This window comes from Lissotriton helveticus, chromosome 2_1, assembly GCF_964261635.1.
Source record: "Lissotriton helveticus chromosome 2_1, aLisHel1.1, whole genome shotgun sequence".
Classification (NCBI taxonomy): domain Eukaryota; kingdom Metazoa; phylum Chordata; class Amphibia; order Caudata; family Salamandridae; genus Lissotriton; species Lissotriton helveticus.
The window spans coordinates 1,145,779,107-1,145,796,443 of record NC_136059.1 but is presented as its reverse complement, the minus strand read 5'-3'; the positions used below and the strand labels follow the sequence as shown (position 1 = coordinate 1,145,796,443).

At 46.2% G+C, this 17,337-nt stretch overlaps 1 protein-coding gene across 4 annotated transcripts in view; it reads right to left on the bottom strand.

The window, feature by feature from the left end:
• Positions 1-17,337, bottom strand: part of ACO1 (aconitase 1) — a 418,934-nt gene that overhangs the window by 220,400 nt on the left and 181,197 nt on the right. For all 4 annotated transcript variants that reach the window (XM_078675989.1, XM_078675987.1, XM_078675990.1 and 1 more), the window contains exon 9: positions 12,905-13,005. In XM_078675989.1, coding sequence (XP_078532115.1) covers positions 12,905-13,005 — 101 coding nt within the window. The remainder of the gene's footprint in view (positions 1-12,904; positions 13,006-17,337) is intronic.

The following is a 17,337-nucleotide window of genomic DNA, read 5'->3' as shown; positions in this document are numbered from 1 at the left end:
GAAGATCTTCCGGTGGATCCCCACCGAGACCAGGAAGACGGTCACCCAGGCCCTCGTCACCAGCCGACTGGACTACGGCAACGCCCTCTACGCCGGAACCACCGCCAAGCTCCAGAAGAGACTCCAGCGGATCCAGAACGCCTCAGCCAGACTCATCCTCGACATCCCCCGACGCAGCCACATCTCCGGACATCTGAGAGACCTGCACTGGCTCCCCGTCAACAAGAGAATCACCTTCCGTCTCCTCACCCACGCACACAAAGCCCTACACGATCAAGGCCCGAGCTACCTCAACAACCGCATCAACTACTACGCTCCCAAACGCCACCTCCGATCAGCCAGTCACGCCCTCGCCGCCGTCCCCCGCATCCGAAGAACGACAACAGGAGGAAGGTCCTTCTCCCACCTGGCCGCCAAGACCTGGAACTCCCTCCCTCCCGACCTGCGCCTGACCCAAGACCGCCTCTCCTTCAGGAAGAAGCTCAAGACCTGGCTGTTCGAGCAGTAGCAGCACCCCCCCCCGCCCCCCCCCCAAGCGCCTTGAGACCCTCTGGGTAAGTAGTGCGCTCTATAAATGTCCTTGATTGATTGATTGATTAGTACAAATCTGAGATATTTTCTGTGCGCTGTGTGGATAGTAATGTGGAAGTAGGCGTCTTTGAGATCTATAGTGGCAAGGACGTTGTTTTGTAAAAGGAGTGGAAGGACCTGCTGTGGTGTGACCATATGAAAGTGGTCTGATTGTATGTACAGGTTTAGGGGTCTGAGGTCTAGAATAGGCCTCAGAGATCCGTCCTTCTTTGGAATTAGAAAATATAGGGAGTATACTCCTTTGTTCTGCTGATGCAGTGGAAGAAATGCGTTATTTGCCTGTAACTGCAGTTATCCAGTATTGGTGTCTTTCATAGATTCACATGCCTGAATCATTCCCCGTCGTCGGAATGGGAGTCCCAGTACACAAATAAAGTAATGTCCCATAGACATATAGATAAATAGGCCTCACATTAGTAACATATCCATGTCCTTTTGTAGAAAGGACCAAACTAGAAAAGAGCCAATCAGCCGTCACCTCCCTCTAGAACCCTCCTGGAAGGATCCTCAGTCCCTCAGATTTTCGTACGCACAATGCTAAGTAGGCGTATTACTGAGAGAAGTAGGTGAGCCCTTCCAGGGGAGGCGAGAGGGTTGCATGTGAATCTATGAAAGACACCAATAGTGGATAACTGCAGTTACAGGTAAGTAACGCATTTCTTATCCAGTATTAGGGGTGTCTTTCATAGATTAACATGCCTGAATCAGAGTAGCAAGCAATGAACAAAGCACATTTCGGATAGTATAGGATATGCAAGTCATTAGATAACATATCAAGCGACTAATAGAAACATACAGTTGCAAGCAAGAAATACCATCAAATTATACAACAGAGAAATGTGCATACATGAGAAGGATGGAGGGATGGAAAGAGGGCTCACCTCTACTGAAACACATGACGAATTACTGCTTGTCCCACCACAGCATTCTTCATGAGTTCTGTATCCAGGCAGTAATGCCTAGTGAAGGTATGTGGCGACTTCCATGTTGCCGCTCTGCAAAGGTCTATGACCGGCACTCCTGCAAAAAGCGCTATGGATGTAGATATTGCCCTGGTAGAGTGGGCTCGCACTTTAGATTGCAGGGGCTGCCCAGCCTGTTCATGACAAAATGAAATAGCTGCAGAAATCCAGCGAGAGATACTTTGGTGAGTGGAAGGCCCCTCCTGGGCGTACTGTAAGCCACAAATAGCTGGTGTGACTTTCGGAAGGATTTTGTCTTTTCAATATAAAATTTCAGGCAGCGTTTAAGATCTAGAGAGTGTAACGTCCTTTCCGCTGCAGTACTGGGATTTGGGAAGAAAGAACACAAGGCCACAGGCTTATTGAGATGGAAGTCCGACGGGACTTTTGGATTTGTCCGCAAAATTACCCTGTCTTGTTTAAATTGCAGGAAAGGTTCCTGTATTGAGAAGGCTTGGAGCTCACTCACCCGCCTTGCAGAGGTGAGTGCAAGTAGGAGGGCTGTCTTCCAAGAGAGGTATTTCAGGTCAGCCCTGTGTACCGGCTCAAAGGGATGCTTCATGAGCTGATTAAGGACTGTGTTAAGGTGCCTGGTAGGAGGCAAAATCTTCACAGAGGAAAAAAGTCCTGTACAGTCCTTTCGAAAACTGTTTGATCAATCTGTGAGACCAAAGAGAATGGCCAGCAGGAGATCTTCTGTAACGGGATATCGCCACCAAGTGGACCCTGACGGAAGCATGAGCAAGGCCTGAATTTGCCAGATCGAGAATATAAGGCAATATTTGTTCCGGAGAGGAAGAGAAAGGATGTATTCCTTGATCCTTACACCAGATGCAAAACCTCTTTCATTTCAAAGAGTATGCTTTATTGGTACTATCCGCTAGTGCTCGAGCCAGGATGGCTCTACAGTTTGGCGAAATATTCAAATTCTGAAGTTCTTTGAACTCAGGAGCCAAGCAGCTAATTTGAGAGAAGGCAGATTCGGATGCTGGACTTGCTGTTTGTTCATCGTGAGGAGAGACGGAAACTGTCTCAATCGTATTGGCGGTTCCAGAGACAGACGGTGGAGTTCCGTGAACCAATGTTGGCGCGGCCAAGTTGGGTCTATCAGAATGAGCATGCAAGGCTCCGCTTTCAATTTCCTGAGGACTCTGGGAATCATTGGAAATGGTGGAAAGGCGTACGCAAAGACGTTGCACCATGCGATCGAAAATGCATTCCCTAGAGACCCTTTCTGGGGATGCAAACTTGCGAAGTGTGGGCATCTGGCGTTGGATCTTGTGGCGAACAGGTCGATCCGAGGAGTGCCCCATTGAGAGAAGACTTGGTTGAGGATCCCTTGATCCAGTTCCCACTCGTGAGACATATTGTCCATGCCCGGAACCTACTCCGCCCGAAGAGATATATTGTGTCTGATTAACCAGTTCCAGATTCTGTGCGACTCTTGAGAGAGTGCGAGTCCCCCCCCCCTGTTTGTTGAGGTAGTGCATCGTCGTAGTGTTGTCTGTAGGGATGAGCACCAGGTAATTTTTGATTCTTGGGAGAAAGGATTGAACGGCAAGGAAGACCGCCTGCAGTTTGAGGAGATTGATATGGAGCCCTTTTTTGAAGGGGGACCACTTTCCGCTTATCTGCAGTTCCTGGAGGAAAGCTCCCCAACCTTCCAAGGAGGCGTCTGTTGTGATGATATGCGGCGCAGCTGGAAGCAGGAATGGTAAGCCTTGAGAAAGGTTCTCAAAAGACATCCACCACTGCAGAGCCTTGACCATCTGAGGAGTCACTTTTATGAGATCGTCGAACGGCCCGGCCCGGTGCATTGAACACATTGTTTTGAGAGCGCCTCCTGGAGGGGGCGCATCCGCAGACGGCAGTGAGGAACTAATAGGATACATGAGGACATCATTCCTAATAGGGATTTGAAAAGGCGGACCATTAAGGTCCTCTTTGACGCCACAAGAATAGCGAATGTCAAAAGCTTGTCCTTCCTCTCCTGAGATGGCTCAGTTGTGTGTCGAGGGTAGCGCCTAGGAAGTTGATACGCTGAGAAGGCAGAAGGACCGATTTCTCCCAATTGAGCGCGAGTCCTAAACGATTGAAAAGCTGAAGACAGGCGTTGGAAGACCTGGGCGCGTCTTCTAAAGCTGGAGCCTTGATCAGCCAGTCCTCCAGATATGGAAAGACTTGATGATGGCGCTGTCTGAGGTAGGCAGCTACTGGGGAGAGACACTTTGTAAAGATGCGAGGTGCAGACTTGAGGCCGAAGGGCAGGACGCGAAATTGAAAGAGTCTCCCTGCCACCGCAAATCTTAAATTTTTTTTGTGAATCGGGATGTGGAAGTAAGCGTCCTGAAGGTCCAGGGACGCCATGCAATCTTCCCCAGCCAGGAGTTGCAAGACCTCCTGGATTGTTACCATGCGAAACAACTGCTTATTTAGGAATTTGTTGAGGGCTCTGAGGTCCAAAATTGATCTCCACTTAACTTTTTTCAGAACTAGAAAGAAGCGGGAATAAAATCCTTTCCCTCGCTGAGACAGAGGGACTTTCTCTATCGCCCCTTTCTGGAGCATAAGAGAGACTTCTCAGAGAAGCAGACGTAGATTTTTGTGAAGCATAGGTCGGGGAAGTGTCTGGGGAGGTATATGCATAAATTCCAGAGAATGGCCGAATTGAACCAATTGTAGAACTCAACGGTCAGTGGTAATTTGCTTCCAATTTTTTATGAAATGGGAAATATTTCCTCCAATTTTTGATGATGGAAATGAATCTGAGACTGGTTGAAGTGAAAGGTCATTGTCTACGTCCGTTGTTTTTTCGTTGGCCTTTACCACGAAAGGACGCCTTGCCATAAGAGGATTGTTGGCTATGCTGCTGGCGCTGTTGATACTGGGACCGATTCTGGCCTGAAGAATATGACCAGTATTGGTAGTCCTCTCTATGAAGAGGACTGTCCTCTACCTCTAGACCCACGAAAGGACTGACTTTTGCACTGGAAAGTGCCCAATGCTCTAGCAGTGTCCGTGTCCTTTTTTTATACTCTGCAGCTCTTCATCAATCTGTGGACCAAAGAGAAATTGGCCATCATAGGGCATATCCAGAATTTTTGTTTGTATCTCGGGATGAAAGGAAGTTGCCCTTAACCAACCTTGTCGTCGCAAGACTGCCGCCCCAACCAGCTGGCGAAATCCTGTTGTTGCGATATCCATCGCACAGTCTATTATCTCTGCCACCGAAGCTTTACCCTCTAGCAATATTTTCTTTGCCTCCTCTTTTGATTCGTTAGGTCGATCCGATAGATATGGGACTATATCCGCCCATAGCTGTCTATTGTAACGCCCCAAAAGCACTAAAGCATTGGCCGCCTTCACTGTCAATGCAGACATTGATGAGAACCGCTTCCCAATGTTGTCTAAACTTCGGCGTTCCTTATCTGGAGGAGCGGATAACGGGGCAGGAGGATTTCTGGACTTCTTCTGGGCCGTCTGTGTAACAACCGAATCCGGCTTGGGGTGTCCTATCAAACAAGCCGGTGCAGTATCAGGTGCCCTATACTTCTTATCCAAGCGAGGTACCACCGGAGGTACCGAGGAAGGGTTCTGCATGATCTTAATACCCTGCTCCCACAGGTATTCAATTATGGGTATTGATCTTACTGATTTTTTAAGAGGCTCCTTAAAATAATATAAGAAGCAGTCTTGCTGTTGATAGACCATTGGAATTTTGAAACATTGAGCGGCCCTCTCAACTACATTGTGGAACCCTCCAATGTCGCCGGGTGGTGAATCTGCGGGTGCAGGTACTGGAGAAGCGGGAGAGGGAATGACAGTCATCCCAGTCATCGTGGTTAGATTGAGTGTCTTGTAGTTCTCCCTCCTCCTGTTGGTCTTCTTCCTCCTCCTCATCAGTAGACGGAGGATGTGGTAGATCAACCCGCTCCGGCTGTACACTCAAAGGTGGAGGCCGTGGTCTTGGTGAGGGAGATACTGCGGAAGATTGAGGTGCAGGAGACTCCGGAAACCTCTGTTTGTAGTCTTGTATGAGGTACCGCAAGTCAGAAACTAAAGAGGCTAGAAGGCAAACCGTTGGAGGTGGATGATATTCTTCCTCCTGTTACTATTCTTTGTCCGAACTCTGACATTTGACATGAAGCTCCGAAGGGCTTGTCACAGTCTGAAACTTGTCCCCTTCATCTGAATGTTCCTCTTGAAGAAGACATGCTGGTGAACGAGCCCGTCAACTGTGTGGCCGTCGACGGTGAAGCGTCGACGGGTTTTCGTAGCCGGAGGATTCATAGTCGACGGGGCCGTCGTCGACAGCGCTGACATCACTGGAGACTTCGTCAACGGTGCCTTAGTCGACAGGACCTTTGTCGACGACGTTTTCGTAGATGTTGTCGACGATGTTGACTTCGCCGTCGAGGTCGTCGCCGATTCCGTTGTCAGCGAGTGCAGCGTTGACGAGTGCTTTGATGTCGACGGAGTCTTCTTGATGTTTATTGTCGACGACACAGTCTTACCTGCCGTCGACTATGGGGTCATAGTCGACGACGAGGACAATGACGGCGATGCCATCGACGTAGAAACAGTAGTCGTCGATGTTGTCACATACAATGCAGTAGACACAGCTCTCCTCGACGATGAAGACGTCGTTGACGATACAGTCGTCGACGGAGTCGAAGTAGGCTTTTTGAGGGTGGGAACTTCCTGAGTGAAAACCTTCGCAGAAGTAGCCTTGGAGAGAACCTCTGAAGACTTTGACGCCTTCTTTTGAGGAGTTTGTACCTTAGGGTTAGGAGAAGCCACCCTTGGTCTCTTTAGTGAAGACTTGGAAGAGACTGAAGAACCTTCACTTTCCTCCAAAGATTCCAGGTCGTCCCTGTCTTTTAGCCTCTGGAGCCAGATTAAAAGGCATCCCTCATGATCTTTGAGGGTTTTAGTGGAAAAGGTACGACATACCTTGCAGTCCTTGAAAGAATGGTCTGGATACAGGCAATACAGACAGTCTTGATGTTGGTCATCTATATGCAGCCTTTTCTTTCCACAGGAACCACAGGACCTAAAAAGACCCTGCTTTTGGTGTCTCAGCCATGAGGATATTAGCAATCACAGATGGAACAGAATAAAAACACCCAACAACACTGGAAACCAGTTGTGAAGAAAAAAACTGAGCAGAGCTCAGAGGGTACTCCCTTAGCACAACGTGTGGTAGAAAATCTGAGGGACTGAGGCTCCTTCCAGGAGGGTTCTAAAGGGAGGTGACGGCTGATTGGCTCTTTTCTAGAGTTTTGTCCTTTCTACAAAAGGACATGGATATGTTACTAATGTGAGACCTTTAGGCCTATTTATCTATATGTCTATGGGACATTACTTCATTTATGTACCAGGGACTCCCATTCCGACGACAGGGAATGATTCAGGCATGTGAATCTATGAAAGACACCCCTAACACCGGATAACTATTTCTGCAGGAGGGATATTACTTCCTGTCTGAGCAGTATCAAATGTTCTTGTGACATTGGACGCTGTTTGGGTGGTATGTTTGGGGGGGTAGGGGAGGGAAGTCATTGGGCAGGGGTAGAGGCAGAGGTTGTTTTTACCTCTGCCTTTATTGTTGTTACCTCTGTAACCGCCTCTTTGGTAGCCCCTACTATAGGTGGCTTGTGTGGGGGCTTTGTAAGAAGTAGAGGGTGTGTCTGAAGAGTATCCCCTGGCAGTACCCCTGTAAGATGAGCGGCGAATAGAGCGTCTGGAAGCCTGCAACTGCAAGGCTCCCATAGATTTGGCTGTATCGGTATCCTTTTTTATTTTTTCAAGGGATACGTCCACATTAGGTCCGAATAAGTGTCGCTCATCAAAGGGCTGGCTGAGTATGGCACTTTGGACTTCAGGTTTGAACCCTGAAATGCATAGCCAGGTGTGTCTACGCAACAGAACACTGGTATTAATTGCTCGAATAGATGTGTTTGTGATATTTTGACCCTCCTGTATAAGCTCATTTGCCCTGTTTTTATACTTATAGGGGAGGTGCTGCATTAATGATTCTAATTAATCATAATGTGCCCGGTCGTATCTTGCTAGTAATGCTTGTGTATTGGCAATACGCCACATGTTTGGTGCCTGTGAAGCAGTTCTTTTACCGGATGCGTCAAGGAGCTTAGACTCTTTATCTGGTGGGGGAGCTTCACCTGATGTTTGTGAATTTGCTCTTTTGCGTACATTAGAGACCACAAGAGAGTCTAATGGTGCTGGGCCTTTAATATATGCTGGATCTGAGGGGGCAGCTTTATATTTCTTCGCTATTCGTGGGTTGATGACCCAAGTTCTAACTGGCTCTTTGAAGACTTCTGGAGCATGCTTAATAACTCGCTTAAGCATGGGTAAAATTGACGCGGACCTTAGTGCGTTGTCAAAGGTATCCATTAGGAAGTCTACTTCCACAGTAGGTCAACCCCATGGTATTGTGCAGCCCTATGTACTAGTTGATTAAATTCCATAGTGTCTTCTGGTGGGGAAGGCCTAGAGGGATATATGTCGTCTTGGGGGACATTAGGGATGTCTGGAGTGTTATAATCATTCCAAGGGTCCGGTGAGCCCGGAGGAATAGACTGATCTGGTGGCTCACTATCTGCACCACCCCCTGTGTCATCAGAGCTATCATCATTGTTGTCATCATCTGCTATGGGAGAAGGTGTAGGGAAGTGATGTGGTAGGGTAAGCAGAGGTGATGGTAAATTTGGAGGAGGAGAGGGAGAAAGAGGAGAAGGAATTCTTAGAGGAGAGGTAGCAATGTTCTTCTTTGGATGAGGAGAAGGTGTAGGAGTGTCCAGTGGTCGTTTCTTTGAACTAAGAGTTAGTCGATCAGTGTTTGGATCCTTAACCAGAGTCTTTTGTGCAGGGTCTGTATTAAATAAGTCCTCTGCGAGAGGCAGATCTTTTGGTGCCGAGAGCTTTTTTGGCACCGAGCTGTGAGCTTCTTTTGGCTTTGAAGCTTGTTGTTTGGCAGTCTCTTTAGCCGGGGAAGTATGTGATTTTTTCGGTTCCGATGGGTTTTTCGGATCCGATGATTTTTTCGACTCCGAAGCAGGTCTGCTTGGGTCAGAGTGTGGTTTTGGTGCCGAGGAGCTAACACTAGGTTTTGGCGCCGATTGTTTCAATGCAGACGATGGCATCTTTTTCGGTGCTGGTAGATGTGCGCCAGCACCGTGGGCAGGCTGACCCAGTCCAGAGTCTCCTGAAGGCTTATTGGGCTTCTGAGCCGGGGCATTGGAAGCAGTGTCTCGGTGTGCACCCGAAGGTGTGACCGAAGCCAGCCTTTTTGGAATGTGTCGAAGAAGGGTCGGGTCGACGTTCTTACTGACGACCCTTTGCGCTGGAGTTATGTTCTCGACTTCGGAATCTTCGGCCTCGGAGTTGCTGTCGACGCCATGTTGTTGTTCCGGAACGTCGACGCCCTCTTGGAAGATGTTGTCTGGAATCAGAGCTGATGAACGAGCCATTGTTCTCCTAGCTCTTCGGTCCCGGATCGTCTTCTAGGAGCGGAAAGAGGCACAAGTGGAACAGTCTCTGGACTCGTGCTCCGGTGAGAGGCAAAGGTTACACACCTCATGTAGATCGGTGTGGGGAAACTTCGACCCACATTGAGGACACCTCTTAAATGGCGTCCTTTCCATGAGCTGGAGGTTGAGGAAAAGGTAGGCCCGACGACCGGAATCGAAGACTTCGGATTTGAAGAGTAGCGTCGACTGGAAAAAGCGTTTGAAACAATACCGTCGAAGCTGGTGAGGATTGCGCGCCGAAGGAAATCGATTCCAACATGGAGCACTGGAAACACATCTGAGCCCGGTGGCGGAAAAAAACAATCTGGGTATGGAGCAGATGCCCATGCGCAGTATGATCCAAAGGAGGAGCCACCTATCCTGTGACTTCCAAAGACTTTCTAGAACAAAAACAAACTGCAAACATCTGGGCCCAACACTAGGTGGCCATCTATGCACAGTGTGTAATCTGCAGCTCATGTGCCTCGAACACAATGTTCTTAAAATCTGTCAGGCGAACTTGAGCCTTTCTTCTAGCTTCCTGGTCAACAGAAATGGTTAGTGTGTGTATGAAATCAAGCACCGAATGAGATGATGCCTGCAAAGAAATAAACTGGTTGCACTGGTTCAAACGTCATCTTCTAAACTGTGTTAGACCACTATTTTGTAATCCCATATAGGTGGTGGAGGAGTGTTTGGTGGAAGAACTCCTAAAACTTTGCACCAAGGCTAGAATGACTAACACTAAGATGCATGCATAATGTAGTTTTATAACTAGGCTACAATAGCAGTCTAATGGACTTGTACTAATGTGCAAGCTAACTTTTGCAAATGTATTTTTTTAAATAACTTTCTCGTATTGGATTTTATTGCATACACAGTGATAAGTTATCACAGTATCATACTTATTTTCAATATACAAGAAGGTAGTAGCATTAATTCATTGTCCTAATATAAAAACAAGAATAGCAATAATTTCCTCATAAACATACTCATCATAATTGGTGGTGAAACATATTCAAATTAGCCATTGTAGACATTCATATAGTCAAGTTAAGATAGCTCATCAGCAGACTCTTCAGTGGAGGACATTCCATAAATGTGTGAGCAACAAATCATTTCAAGACATTGCTACTGGGTTTACTCCAAGCATCTGTGATCTCTTCATAAACGTAATGAATGGGAGCCAAGTTCTGTCAAATTAGTAAACTCAATCATGGATAGTAGGCAAAAGCTTCTCTCTGGCGTGAATAGTCCAAACTTTACCCCACCATTGATCACCCGTAGAAGTAGAGGGTAACTTTCACACTTGACAATTCAAAACGGAGGTAAAATAAATTCTCCAATAGCTTAAAGAGGGGACAGAGAAGTTCTGTTTTAGTGGAGGCCTCCTGCAAGTCACCATACCAATCGTTGTCTTGATAGGGCTGAGCAAACTCATCCCCTGCATCATAATCCTTGTCCAAGTCGGTGCAGGGAGTAGTGCCTCAACTGTCGCAAGGTGCAGCTTCTGTCAAGATTGGACCGGCACCAACTTAGAGTCAGACAGTACCTCATGCGGCACCTGTGGATTCGATGCCAGTGTCAAAGTCCAGGGACTGGCGTGGACTGTGGCACCGGAAGCAGGGCCCAGACAGGATCCAGAGGTGTTGACACAGACTTGTAGGGTCCAACTGTAACAGAGGGAAAACCAGCCGGAGGCTCTCCGGATGGAAAGCTGCTCTGCTACTTGGGTGCACTAGATGGCGTTGGTAAGGATCCAGAGAACCGGAGCATGCTCGCGTGGAATTCTTCAATCTGTGGTGGAGTGGAAGATGGCCCCGGAAACGGGATCAGCTGCAACAGTCAGGCAACTACAGGAATGACCTCTGGAGCAGCTAAAGTGACCCTTGGAGCGGGATCGGACCTTGGACTTGGACCACGACTTCTCGGCAAGGAGCCTTGTTATGCTGGTGATTTTAAGTTTCACTGTGCAGTCCCGGATGGCCTTCGGGTTCATCAATGTGCAGGCACACCTGATGGAGAACTGTCACAGGTATTTGTTTGTGACAGTACTTAAAACCTTTAAAGAATGAAACCCATTTAACACTGAAGAAGTTTGTGCTAAGTGTTTCCGAGAGATGGGAGAGAGCCCATAAGCATCTGCGTCTAGTGGCGTGGAAAGAAAGGAACAGACGTCAATATATGGAGTGGCACATATGCAGACTCTGCACGTCAATTCCAGAGTGGAACAGGGTCAGTGAAGAGCTGTACTGCACGACATCCCTGCACACAAAGGTACAGCTGAAACGTTTCTGCAACCGGCCTGAAGCATGGTGAATTCTCTTAAGGTGGGGAGTCTGCAGCTAGAAGTCTATCAGAAACAACTATCCATACATTCATTGGATAACGGTATGCCAAGTCTAAGATTTCCAGTGGCAAACTGTAAGGATGTTAGACATAGTTTACTTCCTGCTGTGAGAAAGAGAAAGAAAGAAAAATACAGAGAAAGAGACAAGGGACAGAGAGAGAAAGCAATAAGACGAGCAGATGTAATACTAGCTCCAGAGTGCTCACACAGTAACTGAGCTAGAGCACAGGGTATTCTTTCAGTAATGAAACAAGCATGAACTGGATCAAAGACAAGACTAGTTCACAAAAGCATTTAAAAAAAGGCTTAGCCATGGGCCTTACCCATAAAAAGAAAACTAGTGGTAGTTATGCAAAGTGCTAGGGTCTTCTGTGCAAAGATTGCTATAGGGTTTTACAGGGTGGGCAGCCCAGGCATACAGGTAAAGGGCAGAGAGGTTCAATGATGTCTTCTGTGGAGTATTCCATTATTTATTGACCTTCTCCCTTACTAACCTTGCATCACCTAACCCTGGGCGCTAACCTCAAAGTTGCGTACACCTTCCTTCCATTGGGATAACATGCATGGTCTCTAACATTAGTCCACAGGGTACCCACACCTAAGGGTCACCTAAAGCTATCGATCAATAGACCAATGTATGCAGACCCACTACTGGGGTTGGAGAGTTGATCACTGAACTCACTAGTGGAACCTACCGGCCCACAAATGTCAAGTGTCATTACTTATTTTAGGGATAGGATTTCACCCATTTTTAGTGGATCCCCTACAACCTTACCTGTGGAGTGACTGGATTCTCCAAGCTTTGTAACATTTCACTTCTAGGTGGATCCAATAGACCCACCTCTGTGAGGTCTGTGGCTCATCTTCCGTTGCATGTAAGGGTAAATGATAGAACGCACATCATCTTTTATTTCTTGGGTTGCACCATCTTTGCTTCTAGGTGGAGCCCACAGATTTCCAAGTGCAATCATTAATCACAACTGCTTTTGTAGCTTTCCTGCTACCCTATGTTACATCATCTTCGTCCCTGGATGGACCCTGAAGTACCACTATTGTGGGGTAATTGAGTGGACTGTGGTTGCATAATTTCCTCTTCTGAGTACACACCATAGAACCTCTACAATGGTACCATGAGGGTCACATGTTATAAAGCACGGATTTTAAAAAAAACACAATAATAATGATTAAAGCCCAAATTGAGGGTGCAGTAATCAGGTCACATCTCCAGATCCACAGACAATAGTGTGGACTAGGGGGAAGCTGAACATGCTCCTGGATTCACAAATTTCTTTATATTTGACCTCCGAAAGTTCCTTTCTGTCACACAGCAGTGAGTTAGGGTGACAGTGGTAGTCTGAGCAGTAGATGTAAAATCTTTTGACTCTAGACGACAAAAATGTGACAAGCACTCAAACAATGGACAGCTGATCATAGGAAATAAAAAGATTGACGTAACATCATTTATCTACCTGTGTAAAGTCTGGGTCTTGGTTTGCATTGTTGAAATCTCTAAACATGCCAACAGCTTCAAGATACTTTTGAATGTATTTCACTTTGTCTTCTTCACGACCTAAGGAGAAATTCAGATTTAAACTTTGAAAACAAATTTAGTGTAACCAAAAAAGCAGTTGGATGTAAATCAAAAACATCCTTCAAAATAAAACCCTGTAAGAGGATAGGTAGTGCAATACAACAGAAACCTGAACACAGGTCTATATTTCTGATAACTTTAATTTCCATAACTATGAATTTGCTTTCAAACTAGGGAACATTTCAAATTACTTAAAAAGTAGAACATAATAACTATCACAGAGCTAACTATTGGAATCACCATTTATTGTTCTTCATCCATGAGAAAACCCTATGAAATTAAGAGTTCTGACAGATCATCATAGTTTTAGACAGTTGGTTTTGGTACTTTATACTGAAGAAAACAAGCTTTATACCACAGCTTTATGAGGCGAGGCAAAGTAAGTTGTATTAAGTTGGACAACATTGGGTTTCTAGATTTTGGGCCTCATGTACAAAAATTCCATTTATGGAATGGTAAATTGCGACAAACAATGATTAGCAGTTTGTGATTCCTTAAATGGAATATACAAAATGGATTTGTTAGAAGTGGTCGTAACTTGCACACCAACTCCTAACAATTCCATTGGTATTTTGAGAACAGACTTATGTATGAATAGGTTGGTTCTCAGAGAACCAATTAGTATTGGGTAGAGGTTCGACCCATTTCAGTAATATGCATGAGGTAGGTCGTACACTGAGCCCCACTTTGACTGGCCGCAATGACTAATATGGTGGCCTACTTGGTTCAGCAGACCACCATTGCCTGTGGTTGCTTTTAAATAAAGCAATCTTTTTTTTTAAATGCAGTCCATTTTCCTTTAAGGAAAACGGGATGCATTAAAAATATATATATTAAAACATTTTTTATGACCAGGCAGTGGTCTTGGACCACTCCCTGCTCGAAGCATATGAGCTGCAGATCCCACACCATACATAGCCTACAGCAGCTTGTGGTCTTGTTTGCACATCTACACAATAGTGCTTTGTGAATGTGTGCGGTGTAGACCATGTAGCTGCTTTGCAGATGTCATCTAAGGGAATGTTCCCTAGAAATGCCATAGAAGCCCCTATTTTGCGTGTAGAGTGGGCTTTAGGAGGAATAGATAATGTGCGTTTTGCCTTGTGATAGCAAATTTGTATGCAGTTAACAACCCACCTTGCAATTCCAGATTTTGATATGGGGTTGCCTTTATGTGGTGGTGAGGACACGAAAAGTTGTTTTGTTTTACGAAAAGGTTTTGTTCTTTCAATGTAATAAAGGAGTGCTCTTTTTACGTCTAGAGCACTCTTTCTGCGACGGTTTGTGGTTGCGAGAAGAACACTGGCAACTCCAAAGACTGATTGAGGTGAAAGGGAGAAATAACCTTAGGGAGAAATTTTGGATTGGTTCTGAGAACCACTTTGTTGTGATGGAGTTGTAAAAATGGTTCTTGGATAGAGAGTGCTTGTAGCTTACTGACTCTAAGGGAATTAATGGCCAACAGGAAAGCAACTTTCCATGTAAGAAATTGTAATTCACATTTATGCAGAGGTTCGAATGGAGGGCCCATTAGTCTTGTGAGAACAATGTTCAAATTCCACACCGGTGAGGGTGGTACCCTGGGAAGAATTATTCTTTTGAGACCTTCCATAAATGCTTTGATGGCAGGTACTCTGAATAATGATAAGTGCTGCCTATTCTGTAAGTAGGCTGCTATGTCAGCTAGGTGTAACCTAATAGATGTGTATGCTAGATTAGACCTTTGAAGATGTAGTAGCTAACATATGATGTGTTGAACAGACACATCTAGTGGATTGATTTGTTAATACAGTATATTGCGGATATTCTCCACTTACCTGCATAGCAGGCTCTAGTGGTGGAGTGTCTAGCTTCTCTGATTACATTCATACAGTCAGGGGGAAGGTTAAGGTAAGCAAATTCTATACTTCAGGAGCCAGATCGCTAGGTTGAGCTGTGCTGGGTCCGGGTGTCTGATCTCTCCATGATTCTGTGTTAAAAGGTGTGGGGAGAGGTGTCGTTTTTGGTGCGGGACTACTGATAGTTCCAGCAATGTTGTGTACCACGGTTGTCTGGCCCATGTTGGAGCAACTAGGATAAGTGTCAGTGAGTGGTGCTGCAGTTTGCGCACCACCAGTGGAATGAGTGGGGGAGGCGGAAAAGCGTACGCAAATCTGCCTGACCAATTCATCCATATCACATTGCCTTTGGACAGTGGGTGTGGATATCTGGCGGCGAAGCTTGGGCATTTGGCGTTTTCGTGTGTGGCGTAGAGATCTATCTCTGGTTGTCCCCACCTATGGAAAAATGGTTGAATAACTTGCAGATGAAGTTCCCACTCGTGATTGTGTTGCGTTTGATGACTTAACATATCTGCTATATTGTTCTGGACTCCTGGAACGTGTTGGGCTAGGAGAAAATCTTTCTGGGGAATAGCCCATCTCCATATGCTTTGTGCTAGTTGGGAGAGCTGTAGGGAAAGTGTCCCGCCTTGTGTCTGTATGTAGTACATTGCTGTCATGTTGTCGGTGCGGACTAGGACAGCTTTGCCTGATATTTGTTTCTGGAAGGACTTTAATGCTAGAAATATAGCTAGTAACTCCAGGTGATTGATGTGGAGTAACCTTTGTTGAGGCGTCCACTTGCCCTGTATGGTGTGATATAATAGATGAGCTCCCCAATCGGAGAGCGATGCGTCCGCTGTTAGTACAATCTGTGGAACGGGCTTGATGAACGGTCGCCCCTTGGAAAGATTTTGGGTGTTCCACCATTGCAGAATACGATGTGTGCGGCCGTCCACCAACACCAGATCTGTAAGCTGACCTTGAGCCTGGTTCCACTGACGTGCTAAACATTCCTGTAGAGGACGCATCTTGAGTCTTGCGTGAAGTACTATAAATATGCAAGAGGCCATCATCCCTATTAACTGCATGAATACTCAAGCTGGAAGAGTGTGTTACGGTTGAAATTTTGTTATGTGGCTTTGCATGCTTGCTATCCTGGGAGGACTGGTATGCGCAAGTGCTTTTGTAGTGTTGATTGTGGCACCCAGGTATTGTTGTATGTGGGACGGTTGTAGGTGAGACTTTGTAAGGTTTATGGTAAACCCCAAGTTGTGTAGTAGTTGGATTGTAGCATAAGTGTGATGTACACACTGGCTGTATGAGTTGGCTTTTCTGAGCCAGTCATCTAGGTATGGGAGGGCGTGAATGTGCTGTCTTCTTAGGTGAGCTGCAACCACCGCCACACATTTGGTGAACACTCTGGGCTCTGTGGTGACTCCGAATGGGAGTACCTTGAATTAGTAATGCTGACCGTCCACTACAAACCGGAGATATTTCCTGTGAGAGGTGAGAATGGGAATATGGAAGTTGGCGTCCTTGAGATCTAAAGTGGCAAGGATGTCGCCTTGTGAGAGAAGAGGAAGGACTTGTTTAAGCGTGACCATGTGAAAATGGTCCGAGTGTATGTATAGATTTATGGGTCTGAGGTCTAGGATAGGTCTTAGAGATCGTCCTTTTTTGGGATGAGGAAATACAGGGAGTAAACCCCTGTGTTCTGCTGATGAAGGGGGACTGGTTCTATAGCATGTTTTTGTAGGAGGGAGATTACCTCCTGTTTTAGTAGTGATAAATGTTACAGCGACATTAGGCGCTGCCTGGGTGGTATGTTGGGGGGGAGGGGGCGTGTAGAGGTGAGTTCTAGACAGTAACCTCTTTGAACAATTTGTCTCACCCACCTGTCTGTGGTGATGTTGTTCCAGACGGCAAGGAACTGTAACAATCTTCCCCCGACCGGAGTGGAATGGTCCGAGGGGAGGGAAGTCATTGGGTAGGGGTGGCGGTAGAGCGGGTATTGTTGGTCTTGCCTCTACCTTTGTTATTATTGCCTCTCCAACCTCCTCTTTGATAACCTTTGGTAAATGTGGTCTGTATGGGAGCCTTGTAAGAGGTGGAGGGGTTGTCAGAGGAGTACCCTCCCGAGGTGCCTTTGTAATATGAGCGACAAAAAGAATGTCTGGGAGCTTGCGATTGCAAGGTTCCCATTGATTTAGCTGTGTCAGTGTCTTTTTTCATCTTCTCCAGAGATGAATCCACTGAAAGTCCGAACAAGTGTTTTTCGTCAAATGGTTGGTTAAGGATGGCAGTTTGTACTTCAGGTTTAAAACCTGAAATGCGTAGCCAAGCATGTCTACACAGAAGGACACTTGTGTTGATAGCTCTGGAGGCTGTGTCTGCTAAGTCTAGAGTGCAACAGATGGAGGTGTTATTAATAAGCTTACCCTCCTATATGAGGTTGTTGGCCATGGTTTTAGATTTGTCCGGAAGGTGT